General features: G+C 36.9%; 4 protein-coding genes across 4 annotated transcripts; 2 read left to right on the plus strand and 2 right to left on the minus strand.

The window, feature by feature from the left end:
* The first annotated feature begins 488 nt into the window (after positions 1–488).
* Positions 489–1,019, plus strand: LOC105314864 (probable T4-type lysozyme 1). The gene has a single exon (XM_011409273.1). It carries the CDS (start codon positions 489–491, stop codon positions 1,017–1,019), a length of 531 nt encoding a protein of 176 aa, XP_011407575.1.
* A 1,052-nt stretch (positions 1,020–2,071) lies between these two features.
* LOC100637482 (alpha-parvin-like) lies at positions 2,072–4,235 on the minus strand. Its single transcript, XM_003390523.3, has 12 exons — positions 4,165–4,235; positions 4,019–4,117; positions 3,888–3,958; positions 3,479–3,581; positions 3,283–3,429; positions 3,036–3,151; positions 2,920–2,987; positions 2,776–2,857; positions 2,655–2,723; positions 2,498–2,599; positions 2,359–2,437; positions 2,072–2,309 (listed from the first exon to the last, which is right to left on the minus strand). The coding sequence occupies exons 1-12, from the start codon at positions 4,193–4,195 to the stop codon at positions 2,182–2,184; spliced, it is 1,095 nt and encodes a 364-aa protein (XP_003390571.1). The 5' UTR covers positions 4,196–4,235; the 3' UTR covers positions 2,072–2,181.
* A 45-nt stretch (positions 4,236–4,280) lies between these two features.
* On the minus strand, positions 4,281–7,125 carry LOC109587866 (guanine nucleotide exchange factor for Rab-3A-like). Its single transcript, XM_020004087.1, has 12 exons — positions 7,000–7,125; positions 6,303–6,586; positions 5,914–6,021; positions 5,736–5,861; positions 5,576–5,671; positions 5,447–5,524; positions 5,172–5,390; positions 4,985–5,119; positions 4,830–4,939; positions 4,681–4,780; positions 4,513–4,579; positions 4,281–4,456 (listed from the first exon to the last, which is right to left on the minus strand). The coding sequence occupies exons 2-12, from the start codon at positions 6,573–6,575 to the stop codon at positions 4,368–4,370; spliced, it is 1,401 nt and encodes a 466-aa protein (XP_019859646.1). The 5' UTR covers positions 6,576–6,586; positions 7,000–7,125; the 3' UTR covers positions 4,281–4,367.
* Positions 7,126–7,172: 47 nt separating this feature from the next.
* LOC109587867 (triple functional domain protein-like) lies at positions 7,173–14,696 on the plus strand. Its single transcript, XM_020004088.1, has 21 exons — positions 7,173–7,338; positions 8,491–8,559; positions 8,606–8,717; positions 8,779–8,882; positions 9,138–9,238; positions 9,303–9,419; positions 10,164–10,429; positions 10,473–10,629; positions 10,715–10,834; positions 10,932–11,041; positions 11,253–11,325; positions 11,422–11,614; positions 11,751–11,905; positions 11,988–12,110; positions 12,166–12,493; positions 12,595–12,779; positions 12,829–12,951; positions 13,000–13,188; positions 13,260–13,901; positions 13,959–14,267; positions 14,330–14,696. The coding sequence occupies exons 1-21, from the start codon at positions 7,254–7,256 to the stop codon at positions 14,660–14,662; spliced, it is 3,894 nt and encodes a 1,297-aa protein (XP_019859647.1). The 5' UTR covers positions 7,173–7,253; the 3' UTR covers positions 14,663–14,696.
* The last annotated feature ends 868 nt before the right edge of the window (positions 14,697–15,564 follow it).

The raw sequence follows: 15,564 nt of genomic DNA on the forward strand, positions 1-15,564 counted from the left end.
ATGAAGCAGCAAAAAATGAAATGCGGAATTCAAGGTGGTGTGGACAGGTTGGACTTCGCTGTGATCATGACGTTGCATGCATGCATGACTGATGGGAAGAAGACAACAAAACAATGAGTGTGACTTTCCCTTTAGAATATACTTTTTGCTAATTTTTGTTTTTTGTACTTAAAGTACTTAGAATATTATTACTAGGTCTAATCCTTTGACATTAAATTGACATGACATTGACATGAGATAAATTATTCTCTAGTGTGTGTTTGCTTTATCTATAGCTGGCTTTCATTTTCAATAGCAAGAGATGGGAAAACAGAGACACTGTGTACACGAGTAGGAGTATACGGCTAATGCTGTTTTTTTTTATAACAAGATAAGACCATATATGGTAATAGCAAGTTGATTCTGGACAGACAGTGGCCAGATTATTGACCTCACATACATCTATCACCACAAACTAAGTTAACCTCTTCCCCTGCCCCTGCTGTATAATGTTCAAGAAACTGGTTCTTATCTTTGCTCTAGTTGCTGTATCTTATGCTGGCACATGCAATTCTTATGAGAGAGAGCAGCTCAATGAAGGCTATAAACCTTGTGTCTATACTGATACCAAGGGTAACCCAACCGTTGGAGTTGGCTTTAATTTAAACAAACCTGGAGCAAGACAAGCCTTAGAAGGAGTAGAAGCCAACTATGATGCAGTCCGTAATGGCAGTGAGTGTCTAAATGATGGACAGATAAGGACATTGTTTAATGATGATATGGCAGAGGCTGTTAGCTGTGTTGAAAGCTGGCTGGGATCAAGCTATTATGCTTTAGGATCAGATCCTATATCAGCCATAGCTGATATGGCCTTCAACATGGGCTGTGCTAAACTACGTGGATTTGTAAAGTTCCGTGCAGCACTGACTGAGTCTCCTCCTGATTATGAAGCAGCTGCAAAAGAAATGCAAAATTCAGTTTGGTGTCAACAAGTGGGGAATCGCTGCCAGTTACGTGATATTCCTTGCATGCACGGCTAGAAGGAAACATAAAAATGTGTGACTTTCCCTTTCATGGACTATTGTATTATAGTGTTTTTGCTAACTTTTTGCTTTGATTTAAAATTAAATTATAGGATTTGAGTGTGAATAAGTAGTTAATTTGAAGTTAGCATTGTCCGAGAGTCCTCCTAATTACGAGAGAGAAACCTTTGCTTTGGAATTATTGTTTAGTGTGTTTGCTTTATCTAAACTTTTTCACTTTCACTGAGTGTGTGAGAGATTAACAAACAGATAGACATAAGAAGTATACTGCATGCTGCATGTGTACACGAGTAGGAGTATACAGCTCATAGTGTTATCATGACAAGCTAAGTACACCATATATGGTAATAGCAAGTTGATTCTGCACAGAGAGTGACCAGATTGACCTCAGCATACATCAGCTAATCTCCATCACCACTTGCTCCATTGCTGCTGCTGCTCTTAATGATGAAGGAACTTATTGTCCTCTTTGCTATTCTTGCTGTATCTTTTGCTGGTGAATGCAATTCTTATGAGAGAGAGAAGTTGAATGAAGGATACTACAGGTGTGTTTACAAAGACCCACTGGGTATACCAACAATTGGAGTTGGTTTTAACTTGAAGAAATTTGGAGCAAGAGGAGAGATAGAAGGAGTAGGAGCCAACTATGATGCAGTTCTTAATGGGAGTCAATGTCTCAATGATGGACAGATTGAGAGGCTGTTCAATCAAGACATGGATACAGCAGTTAGCTGTGCTGAAGGATGGCTATCAAACTGGAGTAGGTTAGGATCAGGCCCTCAATCAGCAGTATCCGATATGGCCTTCAACATGGGCTGTGCTACACTGCACGAGTTTGTAGGCATGAAGACAGCTCTCTCCAAGTCTCCCCCTGACTATGCAGGAGCTAGAGCCAGCATGCAAGGATCTCTTTGGTGCAGGCAAGTCGGGACTCGCTGCTCACGTGATGTCTCCTGCATGAGCTGAAGAGGAGAAGATGAACTTTAAAGTGTGACTGTCCCTTTTATTAGCCTTAGGCCCCAGTATTTTTTTTGCTAATTTTTGCTAAATTGTAGTTGTTTTAAAATAATAAAATGAAGACAATTAAAATATTAATGATCACATGTATTGTTCTAAAATCCACTAAACACTACACAAGATGAAGGAGTACTGTATGTTATTATGTAGATACGGTTGATATTGGGCGGGTGGGAGGTCCAACTGTCCCTGCTTGAACTTGAGCTTTATATTTAGTAAAAATGGCATACAAAACACGAAGTATACTCTTCAAATCTCGCTGAACAACATCTGTATAATTAACAATAACTAATAATAATAATAATAATTAGTTAATCACCTTGTGGATTGATTTTGGTGGTTGCTTCTGCTAGTCCAGCTGCTCCCATTAGCTTAAAGGCCATTTGAACATTATTAATCTAATAACAACAACAACAACAAACAATAACAACAACAATAATAATAATGTATTAAATTACTTTCTGATCCACAGTGGTTGGACTGAGGTGGTATAAGTACAATGGTACAAAGTATCCTTCCAATATTCCCATGAGTAGAATGAAGTTAACGCCATTGTGGAACTAAAGGAGGGGGAGTAGTAGTGGGTGGGGTCATACTGGGAGTGGTCATACATACTTGATTCTCAGGGTCCATTATTAATATGTCAAGTTCAGCCAATACCTTACTTGCAAACTGACACAAAGACTAATAAAATTAATAATAAATAATAATAATAAAATAATCAGCCTTTTCTTACTCTTTTAACTGCTTCCAGTTTTTCTGGAGCTTCAGAAAATAGTTTATCAAAAACATCTTTATCAGCTGAAGGCTCAGGAGCCCTAAAATAAAATAAAATAAAATAAAATAAAATAAGTAAATGTACAATTATTATAAAGTGTACCTTGGCCCATAGTCCCTGCTAGTGATCTCTTCTTCATACAGTTTAGTCTCAAGACGATTTTGATGTTGCTACAAGTTAAAACTAACACTGATGATACTATACAGTCATTCTGGTACTTTTAAATAAATTCTTTTTATTTTGACATTTTGAGGAATGTGATGTTTACAGCGATAGTAACTGGCCAGAGCAACGAGCAAATGAAGAATTGAGACAACATCTTTACTATGAATAGCTGGGGAGAGAGAGACAGAGATCCTAAGTTGGTCATAAATAACTTTCTAAATACAGTTACTGTTTACAAAATATTATTATTGTTATAACTAAATCAATTAATGATTAATATTAACCCTCCCTCCCACTTACACTCCACATTCCACTTGTGGACAGGGTCATCAGGATGTATCTGTAATATTCTGTCTATTTTATCAAGAACAGTTTTCAGTTTGGCCTTCTGGAGTACAACACTCATCGTCACACCGGCCGCCATGAACTTCTGACCAGTAAGGACCTCTAAAGGGGTGTGTCATTAATTAATTAACATACACTACTGGTACTCTACCTAACAGCTCAGAGAGGACTTGTCCGTCATAAAAGTCCTCGGCAATGTCACGAATAATAATCCTCCGATCCTCAAGAGTCTCATTAACCCACTTAATGATAGTCTACAGCATAAGGACATGTACATGCTCTTTCAGAAAAGGTAATAAAAATTTGGGATGATTTTGGAGCCATTTTTTGGAAAAAACCATGGGCTATAGCCTTGGGTATTTTTCAGAATTTTGGTGTTTTCTTAAAATGGCTGTAACTTGAAAAATTGAAGTCAAAATCGGCTCAAACTTTCTACACAGCATAAGGACATCAATGTGTATCAGAAAAAGTATCATGAAAGAGGAGAATTCTCAGTTCAAATCTAATTTCTGGTAAACCAATGGACTCTAGTAAACAGCTACAGTGCCAGTGATACTTACTTTTATCAAGTGTTGCACTTGAGGATCTTCTAATGCGTGAGGTTGAAGACGTACTCTCTCTTCTCCAACCACTAAACAACAACAAACAAACAAACAAACAATAAACAAACAAATACCATTGTTGTTCTTACGCATCACATAGTTCTCCTCCTCCTGGAGCTCCACTGGCCCGTGGTGGGGTATGGCTCCCACTTGTAAAGCCTTCACTGCTTCTCTCTGTAGCTCGTGCACTAAAAGCAATAACTATCAAATACTTTTAAAGCATTTTATGACTAACATTCTTCATTTTTTCTAAAAAGAGTCGCCATTGTGTTAACACCAACGATAAAATTGCTGGTACTTCGTTTAATTAGAATAATTCCGGTACACCCGCCCCACCCAGTAGTTAATGAATTTCGATATAATTTTAATAATAAAAAAATAAAAATAAGTTCATTTCTGTACAGCAACAAGAAGTCATCAATAGGAAGTGGCCATTAGTCACTGGACAGTGTCAGGTAGGGACAGGGACAGGACAGATAGACACATCATTGCACGTAGTTTAGCAACCCTCCAGTAAACATCAGTAACTAATTAATAAAATAAATAAAATAAATAAATAAATAAATAAATAAAACTAATTAACCTTCTTTCTTTATTATTCCTTTTTGTACGTAACTTATAAAAGTGTAAAAATCACAGACACTAACAATCTAGAGGGACAGAGAGAGGAGGAGTACATGTTAATGACACTGACACTGATACTGACACTGATACTGATACTGACACTGATACTGACACTGATGGGACATACCCTCTCTCTGGTGGTTGTTGTGACACATATCCAGCCAGAGGATTCACTCAAACGCATTTTAAAAGTACAAGGGACAGACTCCTCTCCACTTAACTCACACCTAATGGAAGAGAGTACACGTGTACATGTACATGTACATGTAGCGTTACTTTTTAACAGCTGGAGTGCTTGACTCCTCCCCCTCCTTCAACACCTCACCAGTCACTGGTTCCAATACAATACTCTCTCCTTTAATAGCTGCATGGACCTTATCCGATAACTATTAATATAATCAATAATATTAATTATTTAATTGACTCCTCACCTCTTTATTTGTGAACTGAAGGCAAGGGAGTATGTTATTATTTAAAATGGTGTCATAATAATTACCGCTACCACCAACAGTAGATAATCCATTATCATACCAGGTCTTAAAAAAAGTAAAATCACCTGATGGTAACTACAAAACAGAATATGAATACGTCAGTTGATACCAGCTGCTCCATCCCTACCTCTCCCTCCTTCAGTATCCATTCCTTAGTGTTTCCTTTGTGTTCTATCAGTGGCTGCTGCTCCTTTACTTTAGAAGAGGAGTGGTGTCTGCTACCACGGGACAGTTTCTTCACAATCTTCTTAACGGAGGGTCTCTTGTGCTTCTGTGATGGTGAGACTTTTGAGGGAGTCTTTAATAAATTGTGTAATGTTGAGACTTGAGTCTCCATAGCCTCCAACTGGTTGTTATTGAAGAGAATAAGGAATCTTACCAATGTTAGTCTAAGAGCATTACCTGTCCAGCTGCATCAGCCAGTCTCTTCTCAGCTGTAAACCGCTCACCTTTGGCCTCATCAACCATCTTGTACGCCTCCTACAGGATCAGTATCATTTAATTATTTATCGTTGGAAGGTATCAGCAAACCTCAAAGAGATTCTCAGTCAAAGTGTGTAGCTCCTCGTCCATGTCACTTCGAGTTCGTTTCATTTTATCGTTTTCTTCTTTTAATTTCATCATTTCCTAAACAACAAAAAAATATCAACAACAACAACAAAACAACAATAATCAACAATATATCAATTACCAGTTTCAAAGACACCACTTCCTGTACCAGTTTGGTTACAGTGTCCTCTGGATTGTCTGATTTATCATTTAAAGCAGCAGCTGCCAACATTAGGACAGGGTCTGATGAGGTACGGTCACCAGAACTCTATTAATCAATTAATAATAATAATAATAATAATAATAATAATAACACGTACAATTAGGTGTGATACTGTTTCTGCAACAATCCCATCATGAGAATAAAAAGAATTTGATAAAGAAGAAGAGCTTGAGTTGGTGGTAGTACCAGTAGTATTAGTCTCACACTGAAAGGGAGAGAGAGAGAGAGAGAGAGAGAGAGAGAGAGAGAGAGAGAGAGAGAGAGAGAGAGAGAGAGAGAGAGTCATTATGTATATAATGAGTACATCAACAAGCTGACAATTACACACACACACACACATCTACTACTAACACTCTCCAATACTAGTGCTACTAACAATGGAAGATCATTTACATGTGATTAGTACACACATACAAACCATTAGCTAATGAAACACACACTACTTCATAAACAGACAATAAGAGGACAACAGTAAAGGTAACATACTGTTCCAAGATGGCTTCCAGGAGTTGAGGACACTGAACTACCTCTAGTGTGACCTTTCACCACCTTTGATTTGACTTCTTCTTCAGCCTCTTTCTCTCTCTCTCCGATCAACAGTACCGGGAGAGCTGATTTGTGAATGATATCAGGAGTTGAATCAGAACCTGTCTCCCTCTTGGTAACATCTGATGCTATAAGAATAGTACCGTTAGGAGGTGTGGCTTCAGAGGAGACCATACCTCCTTCAGATGAAGGAGGAGGACTGGTTGAAGACATAATGTATTGACCTAAAGAGAGAGGGACGAGGGAGAGGGAGAGAGAGGGAGGGAGGGATGTTATGATAATTGGACATACGTAGGGTAATACGGGATCAATCAGTCCTTTCTTTATAAAATCAAATTGCTTGTCTCAAGAGGATTAAGTAAATAAAAATAAACAAACAAATTTAGCAGAGACCACAATAATAATAATAAATTAATTAATATACACACCCACTGATGTCGTAAATTAAAACACTGCAAACTTGTGATTACATTAATTTAACAAAAAGAAAAATCAAAAGTGTACCCATGTAAACGATACAGTCACAAGCTATTAATTAATTAATCATAATAACTGTACATGAACCAGAACATAAATACATGTACATTAATTGTACAGGGCATCCTCTTATTAATCAGCTCCTAGACCTTTAACTCACCTCCTGTGTGCACAGGCTCCTTTATAAACCAACAGTACTTTATATATCAGCTCCTTCTCTTTCTCTCTCCACTCGCTTCACTTCAAAGAGAAGCTTAGTGAACACACCCATTGGCCCATTCTATTGGGGCGTGGTTAAACCAAACCACGCCCACAGATTGCAAATACCAGCCACGCCTACTTTGCAACAAGAGAAAGTCGAGTAGTAGTGGCAGTTGCTTACAAGAAAGAAAGAGCGAGTGCGAGGGAGGGGTAATGGCTACTGGCCCTGTGTCTTCTTCTTTATTGTCAGACAGTTGGACCAACCTAGCAGCAGTAGAGGGCAGCACTGAGCATACAGGTATGGTACATGTACATGTACATATGTATTAATAAACAAACAATGGTAATACAAACACTATTATTATTATTATAATAAGCACTATATCTATTGTAACAGGGCATTAATACATGCACATGTATGTGTATCAATTGATTATTAGTGATGGGAATGATCTTAAATACATTTTTACATGTACATGTTTTAAAATTATACTTAAGTGTATTATAGCTGTGTTCTTATATTTATGAGATATTTTATGTCTTTGGTCATGTTTTCTAATCAAACAGAAATTATTAATTGATGTTCAACATTGCTCCATTGTAATATTTAACCCTTTCACTCTCTCTCTTTGTCTCTTTGTGTTAATTAATTGTTGGACAAACTTAATTATCTATCAATTAATCAATTAATAATAATAATAATAATAATAATGTATGGAGGTTCTGCTACATTAGAGGAGGAGAGAGAGTGAGAGAGGGTTCTTGATAAGTGGGTGGAAATGTGTCTAAAAAGTTGTTAAAATCTTAGGAATGTTTAAAATAATTGTTATCTTTTTCTCCTTTATCCCTACCTCCTCTGTCTCTTATATAAACAGCTCATTAATTACCATATTTCATTCAGTAATTCAATTATACACACATACATTAGTACATGTAATGTCCCTCATATAATATCATCAGTTTATACACACACACTGACTGACTGTGTGTGACTGTAATGTAATATTGAGTGGGGGTAACTCTATCACTGTAATAATAGTAATAACAATAATAATAATAATAATAATAATAATAATAATAATGATGATGATGATAATAATAATAATAATAATGATGATGATGATGATGATAATAATAATGTTTCAGTGCGTGTACATATTTTGTTCTAGTATTTAGTGGAAGTGATTCTTCATTATTACAGAGAGAGAGAGAGAGGGAGAGAGAGAGAGAGGGAGAGAGAGGTACATATGCTATAAATTGTCAATATAATAATTCCACTGAGAATTAAGTACCAAACAGTTCAGTACCAGCTATCTAATATTCATGAACTTTTAATGATATTCATAAGACACAGTTCAGTAATAGCTTGTAGGAAGTAACATATGTATTTAATTAATAAACAAGATGTTTAATTGATAAACAAGGTGTTATTGTTGTTGTTTGTTTTTAGTTGTTTCTTTTCCAAGAAGTGCTCAGGATATTAAACAAATTCTTGAACTAAAATTAGCCATTTTATCAGGTATATACTTTCTCTTATTGATATATTTTATATGATTATTCTTTAGGTGGTAGAGATGAAATGGGGCGGGAGATTATTGTGTTCCCTGCCCGTCCAGCTGTTAAATATGATCACAAACAAATACTCCAAACACTCCAATATCTGTCCAGCATACCTAGGTAATAACTACTAATAACCACTAATAACTATTAATAACCACTAATAACTATTAATAACTAGTCCTGAAGCCCTGGAGCTTGGTTTCACGGTGATAGTTGATGGTCGCTGGTTGTCATGGCCTGATATTAAACTGATACTGAGGACCACCCAAGAAGCGCTACCAGGTACAGTACATCATGTAGCTACTACAACAGTGGGAAGTGTATTTGGTACATATTGACCCATGTAATAGTACAATACTAGTACTATTGGTACATATTGACCCATGTAATGGTACATGTATTGGTACATGTATTGGTACTATTGGTACTACTGGTACTACTGGTACTGTTGGTACTGTTGGTACTACTGGTACTACTGGTACTACTGGTACTGTTGGTACTTTGTAATGGAAGTACATGATTATGGTGTTGCATTAGGTGCTGTACATGTTGCTTATGTACTTCAACCTAATCAGTTTATGAAGAAGAAGTCAGTGTCACTCTCACTTTCCAAGGAAAGAGATAAACTTGAATTTACTGTGAGTTGTTAATAGGGGTGTGGCTATTAATGATGGGTGTGGCTATTGATTTTTTAATTGATAGATTGTTACAGCTAGTTCTACTGATAAGTTGTTGCGTCATATTGATGGACGTCAGATTCCAGTGGAACTGGGAGGAGCCATCAACTATAAACATAATGAATGGATAGCACTAAGAATTGTAATAATAATAATAATAATAATAATAATAATAATAATAATAATAATAATAATGATAATAATAATAATAATAATAATAATAATAATAATAATAATAATAATAATAATAGTTTGTAACTGTGAAAAGCTTGAGCTAGTTACAATCACTTCGGTTTTTTATGAATTTTTTTTAATTTGCTCGAAAATGGGGCCAAAGTCCCTGTACTATAGTACAGGGATTTTGGCCAAATTTTGTCAAAAATGATAAGTAGTGAATTCTCAATTTTTGTTACATTTTCTGATACATATACATGTTCTTATGCTGTGTAGAAAGTTTGAGCAGATTCCGATCAAGTTTGGATTTTTTATGATTTTTCAAAGTTTCTTCAAAATCAGACTTTTATCCCTGTACTATAGTACAGGGATTTTGGTCAAATTTTGCCAAAAGTAAAAGGGAGGGAATTCCTCACTTTTATTACATTTCCTGATACATATACATGTACTTATGTTGCGCAGAAAGTTTGAGCTGATTCCGATCAAATTTTGATTTTTTACAAATTTTTGAAGTTACTTAAAAATTGAGCTAAAGTCCCTGTACTATAGTACAGGGACTTTGACCAAATTTTGGCAAAAATGAAAAGGAGAGAATTCTCTATTTAATGATATTTCTGATGCATATACATGTACATGTACATGTACATGTACATGTACATGTACATGTACATGTATCAGCAGTATTATTAATTAATTAATTTATTTATTTTAGAAACTGGAGGAGTTGACAGCTGCCTACCAGTTGTATCTTGAGTCCTTCAATGATCACGAGTCTCATTTAAAGTCAGTCCAACTGGGAGCGTCCCCCCCAGGACCAGCCGGAGGGAGGAGAGGAGGGGCAGGAGGAGGAGACTCCATACAACAAGAGATAGAGTCACTCAATAAACTGAAAGGACGAGTGGAATCATCTGATGAACCCGTCAATAGACTAGCAGCTGAAGTTAAAGAACTCATTGAGACTACAAGTGGATCTACTGGGTATTTAATATTTATTTATTACTTTATTAATGTATTAATTTAGGATGAGTCCAGAAGTGATTAGTGTATTAGGAAAGGTCAATAAGATACTTCAACTGACCAGTCAGCAGCAGTCAGCACTGATGGACCTCTACCAGGAGAAGTACCGACTAGTGAATGAGAAACACCTCATGAAGCAATTTGAAACTGGAACCAACAAAGTACAGTTACCTGTACTTATACCTGTACCTGTGTGGCTAGGTCTAATGGTGTAACGGTTAATACTTGTTGGTATTGTGTTGTTAGGTGGTTCATTGGATCAAGAGCAAGGGATTGGAAGAGGCGGGAAGTGTTGATATTGGGGAATCACTAGCGGCTGCTCTCCTACTGGAGGAAAAACTAAACAAACTAACTAATAAAGTTGAAGTGAGTACAACTACATGAGATTTATCTTATTTATTTATTTATTTATTTGTTTGTTTGTTTGTTTATTTATTTATTTATTTGTTAATTAATTAATTAGAGTATGAAGGAAGATGTGACGGAGCTAAAGAGATTGGCTGATGTATTGAGAGACTTTAATGAGTCTATCACTGACCAAGAGCTCAAGAGACTACACAAGAAATACTCAAAGTACGTGGTACCACATACTGGTACTGGTACTGGTACTGCACACCACATACTGGTACTGGTACTGGTACTGGTACTGCACACCACATACTGGTACTGGTACTGGTACTGCACACCACATACTGGTACTGGTACTGGTACTGGTACTGGGTACTGGTACTGGTACTGGTACTGTACATGCACTTTATTGAAAGTACAATAATTATTGAACCAGGTTTATATCAACTTATAAACAACGTCAAAGTTTAGTAACAAGATCAGTCTGTATGTACAGAGGACTGGAAGAGGTAAGTTCACTGAATGTACATGTACTGTACTACTGGTGATTGGTAAATTATTAAAATGGTGGGTGTTGTTATTATTATTGTTGTTGTTGTTACTAGTGGAGGACCCTGTATGATCAACTGACAGTCAATTGGACCAAAGTGAAGAATAGTGAGACTGATATTGATGACTGTGAGGAGCTCATCAAATCTCTTGATAATGACAACAACCGACTGAAAGAACTAGCTGAAGCTATCCTCTTGAACGGACAAGAACTAGTCAAAGCACTTAAGGACACTGGAGTATCTCAAGGTAGCATGTTATTATTATTGTTGTTGTTGTTATTATTGTTGTTGTTATTGTTGTTGTTGTTATTATTGTTGTTGTTATTATTATTGTTGTTGTTGTTATTATTGTTGTTGTTGTTGTTGTTGTTGTTGTTGTTTAGGTGATCCAGAGTTCAGGCGTTCCCTGCGGTACATCTCACGTACAACAGATGAGGTCACTGATAAAGCTCGGAGATCACAAGAAATTGCTTTAGCAAAATATGCGAGACTAGACCAGTACTCACAGATACTGGTCTGTGAGAAGGACGGGAAAGAAGTAAGATCTGTTTACATTGCATTTGTTTATTTGTTTATTTGTTTGTTTGTTTGTTTGTTTGTTTATTTGTTTATTTGTTTAGAGTATCCATAAGCTAAGTGAGATACTTGATACATTAAAAGGCCGCTCTACTGTCATTGGTGATTCATTGGAAGCCACTCAGAACTATATAATGGAACTGGAGGAGCACAAGAAAGAAGTTGACGTAAGTACTTGTACATACACATATTTATTAATAACTACTGGCCCCTCCCCTTTAGCACACTAGAGAGTATGCTAAAGGTCTTTTAGCTTCGGCTGTTAATCAAAGAGAGACTTTAGGTGGTGACCTCTCTCCTAATGAAGTGCTTCAGGCTGAGCTAAAAGAGATATCCTCAGAGCTTGAGTCAACCTTTGCCTTAATCAGGAGCCTGCTCCAGCGACTGGAGAGGATACAGACGGTACACGAGGGGGCGGAGTCCAGTATCAAGTACTGGGGAAGTGAGAGGCTGTTTAGTGACGAGAGCAGCTGGAGTGAGATAGAACAAGTTTTGAATAACATGGAGGAGAAGGGAGGGGATCTACAGACAGCTGTCAATATTTGCATTAGTAAGTACTGGTACTGTATTGATACTATTGCTTAAAGTAGGTGACAGTTTTAAAATAACAGCTGTTGGGAATATTTATGTCAGTAATTAATTTTTTTTTAGAGTTAGGTGGGGAATTGCTTCAATCATTATCAGCTGATTTTGATTCGGAATCAGTTCAATACGTTGATACATTACACAAATCACTAATCGATCAAGAGATTCAGTTAACATCATTACTGACAACAAGAAGACACGAACTGAAGAATCACCAAAAGTTGATCAGCGTACATCAGGCGAATGAAGAGGTGATAATTAATATTAATTAATTAATTAATTGATTAATAATTACATTAGGTGTTGCTATGGATACGGGAACAAGGTCTCCCTCATTTAACTGCCTATTGCTCCCTGAGATTCAGTGTCTCCTCAATCAAGGAAACTGGCAATGAATTTAAGACTTTCAAAGATAACGTCAACGTAAGATTATAATTAATTAATTTTTTAAATTAATTACATGTACATTAGTCATTGACAGCCAGTATCAGTGCAGCTGCTGTTCCAGGGGACACCAGCCCCCTCTCCCTCCCTCTCCTCTCTCGGGTCCAGAAGAGATCTACTGACGTTGATAACATTTGGAAGAGGTTCCTCATACGAGTGGACAATAGAGAGAGAGTTCTGACCAGTTTGGATCAGTTCATGAATAAAGTTATTAATGTAATTAACTGTTAATAACTATTAATAACTATTAATAACTACCAATTAACTATTATTATTTATTCCTGTAGTTGACTACCCTGATGACTGATTATGTTAAAGGAGGTTCCTCATGTTCCCCTGGGTCCAAGCGAGAGGTTGACTCCTCGTATCAGGAGGTGGTGGCTGATGGTCGCTCTCTCATTGCTCTCCTCCACAAGTCCCCAGGAGGTACCTCAGACTGGGATCTTGCCGACGCTGTAAGAGACAAACTAGTTCAACTGGAATCACTCCTGCCTAGAGGAGGAGGAGGAGGAGGAGCAAGGAAAGGAACTAAGCCTCCTCTTGTATCTGATGAATCTACTCATTCAGTGGGTGTGGCTTCTACTCATTCAGTGGGTGTGGCTCCTACTCATTCAGTGGGTGTGGCTTCTAAAAGTGAACGAGTCCGAGGATTATTGAAAGAAATGGAAGACAAAAAGAAAACAACAAACAACAACAACAACAACTACAAGGAACCATCAGAAGAAACAAACAACCAGCGAACAGAAACAGTAGCAGTAACCGTGAACAGAATAAAAGAGAAGGAGAGAGAGGGGGAGGAGAGAGAGGAGGAGAAGAGAGAGGGAGGGACTGGTTTGAAAGAAGGACAATCAGTAGAACCACTGGTAACCGTTAGCAACCGCCACACCTCTGATGAAGAGTTTACTCACCTTGAACACGCCACAGACCAGGTACATGTACAATAAATAAATAAATAAATGAATATTAATATTTGCTATATTTTCTAGTTAATGCAGAAGTTGTTAAACAGGATTGACGGGTTCATTAAGAATCACTCCTCGTGTCCTCATTCGGTAGCAGCTGCTAGGTCTGAGCTACGGGACCACACTGAGTTCCTCCAGTCACTGAACTCATCAATAGCCCAGCTGAAGAGAGTATCAGAGACTCTTAAAGAGGATACCTCGTCTAGTGTGAAGCAAAAAGTATTGTCACTTGTCAGTAAAGTGGACAGGAGGATTGATGAAAGGGTCTCTGTGCTTGATAAAAGAACAGCTGCTTTTAAAATGATTACAGAACTGCATGAAACTAGCGAATCAGTAAGCACAGTCTACATGCACCTTTATTTTTATTCATTTTTATTTATTTATTCATTTTGCAGTGTTATAGACTGTTAAATTCATTCAGTTCATCAGTTCCAGCTGACATTGGGTCCTTGTCCCTCCATCAGTTAAAGGTTGTATTAGAATCTTGTGATACCTCACTCTCTGGTCTTGAAGCAGCTGCTGCAGAATATGCCAAAAGCACACGATCCTTCACTTCACTGAGCACCAGCCTTGAGATGAATGGAGTGGAGGCGAGGAGGACAGTGAGAGGGATGCTCCGCCATTTTGAAACAAAACTAGCATCGACTGTTGATTCGTATCAGAGAACAAGAAAAATAATTGTAATCAGTGAAAAACAGAAGAAGGTTTGTTATAATTATTATCATTAGGACATCAATATGTATCAAAAAAATTAATAAAAATTTGGAGTGATTTCAGAGCCATTTTTTTTGGAAAAAACCATGGACTATAGCCTTGGGTATTTTTCAGAATTTTGACGTTTTCTTAAAATGGCTGTAACTTGAAAAATTGAAGTCGGAATCAGCTCAAACTTTCTACACAGCATAAGGACATCAATACGTATAAGAAAATTTAATAAAAATTTGGAGTGATTTTGGAGCCATTTTTTAGGAAAAACCATGGACTATAGCCTTGGGTATTTTTCAAAAATTGGCCCGTTTTTTTAAAAAAGGCCATACCTCGAAAAGTTGAGCTCGGAATCAACTCAAACTTTCTACACAGCATAAGGACATCAATACGTATCAGAAAATGTAATAAAAATTTAGGGTGATTTTGGAGCCATTTTTTGAAAAAAACCATGGACTATAGCCTTGGGTATTTTCAAAAATTGGTCCGTTTTAAAAAAGGCCATAACTCAGAAAGTTGAGCTCGGAATCGACTCAAACTTTCTACACAGCACAAGGACATCAATACGTATCAGAAAATGTAATAAAAATTTAGGGTGATTTCGGAGCCATTTTTTGGAAAAAACCATGGACTATAGCCTTGGGTATTTTTCAAAAATTGGCCCGTTTTTTAAAAAAGGCCATACCTCGAAAAGTTGAGCTCGGAATCAACTCAAACTTTCTACACAGCATAAGGACATCAATACGTATCAGAAAATGTAATAAAAATTTAGGGTGATTTTGGAGCCATTTTTTGAAAAAAACCATGGACTATAGCCTTGGGTATTTTCAAAAATTGGCCCGTTTTTTAAAAAGGCCATAACTCGAAAAGTTGAGCTCGGAATCGACTCAAACTTTCTACACAGCATAAGGACATCAATACGTAT

This window comes from Amphimedon queenslandica, unplaced genomic scaffold, assembly GCF_000090795.2.
Source record: "Amphimedon queenslandica unplaced genomic scaffold, v1.1 AMPQUscaffold_12414, whole genome shotgun sequence".
NCBI lineage: Eukaryota > Metazoa > Porifera > Demospongiae > Haplosclerida > Niphatidae > Amphimedon > Amphimedon queenslandica.

Coding starts and splice junctions, on each gene's coding strand:
- LOC105314864 (XM_011409273.1), top strand. CDS start 489: ATGTTCAAGAAACTGGTTCTTATCTTTGCTCTAGTTGCTGTATCTTAT.
- LOC100637482 (XM_003390523.3), bottom strand. CDS start 4,195: ATGGCGACTCTTTTTAGAAAAAATGAAGAAT. Junction 3,430..3,478: donor AGTCCTCTCTGAGCTGTTAG/GTAGAGTACCAG, acceptor ACACCCCTTTAG/AGGTCCTTACTGGTCAGAAG. Junction 2,724..2,775: donor AACTGGAAGCAGTTAAAAGA/GTAAGAAAAGGC, acceptor TAATTTTATTAG/TCTTTGTGTCAGTTTGCAAG.
- LOC109587867 (XM_020004088.1), top strand. CDS start 7,254: ATGGCTACTGGCCCTGTGTCTTCTTCTTTATTGTCAGACAGTTGGACC. Junction 12,952..12,999: donor CTTTCAAAGATAACGTCAAC/GTAAGATTATAA, acceptor CATGTACATTAG/TCATTGACAGCCAGTATCAG. Junction 13,189..13,259: donor TCATGAATAAAGTTATTAAT/GTAATTAACTGT, acceptor TTATTCCTGTAG/TTGACTACCCTGATGACTGA.
- LOC109587866 (XM_020004087.1), bottom strand. CDS start 6,575: ATGTCTTCAACCAGTCCTCCTCCTTCATCTGAAGGAGGTATGGTCTCC. Junction 5,120..5,171: donor GGATACTGAAGGAGGGAGAG/GTAGGGATGGAG, acceptor TCTGTTTTGTAG/TTACCATCAGGTGATTTTAC. Junction 4,580..4,680: donor CAACAACCACCAGAGAGAGG/GTATGTCCCATC, acceptor CTGTCCCTCTAG/ATTGTTAGTGTCTGTGATTT.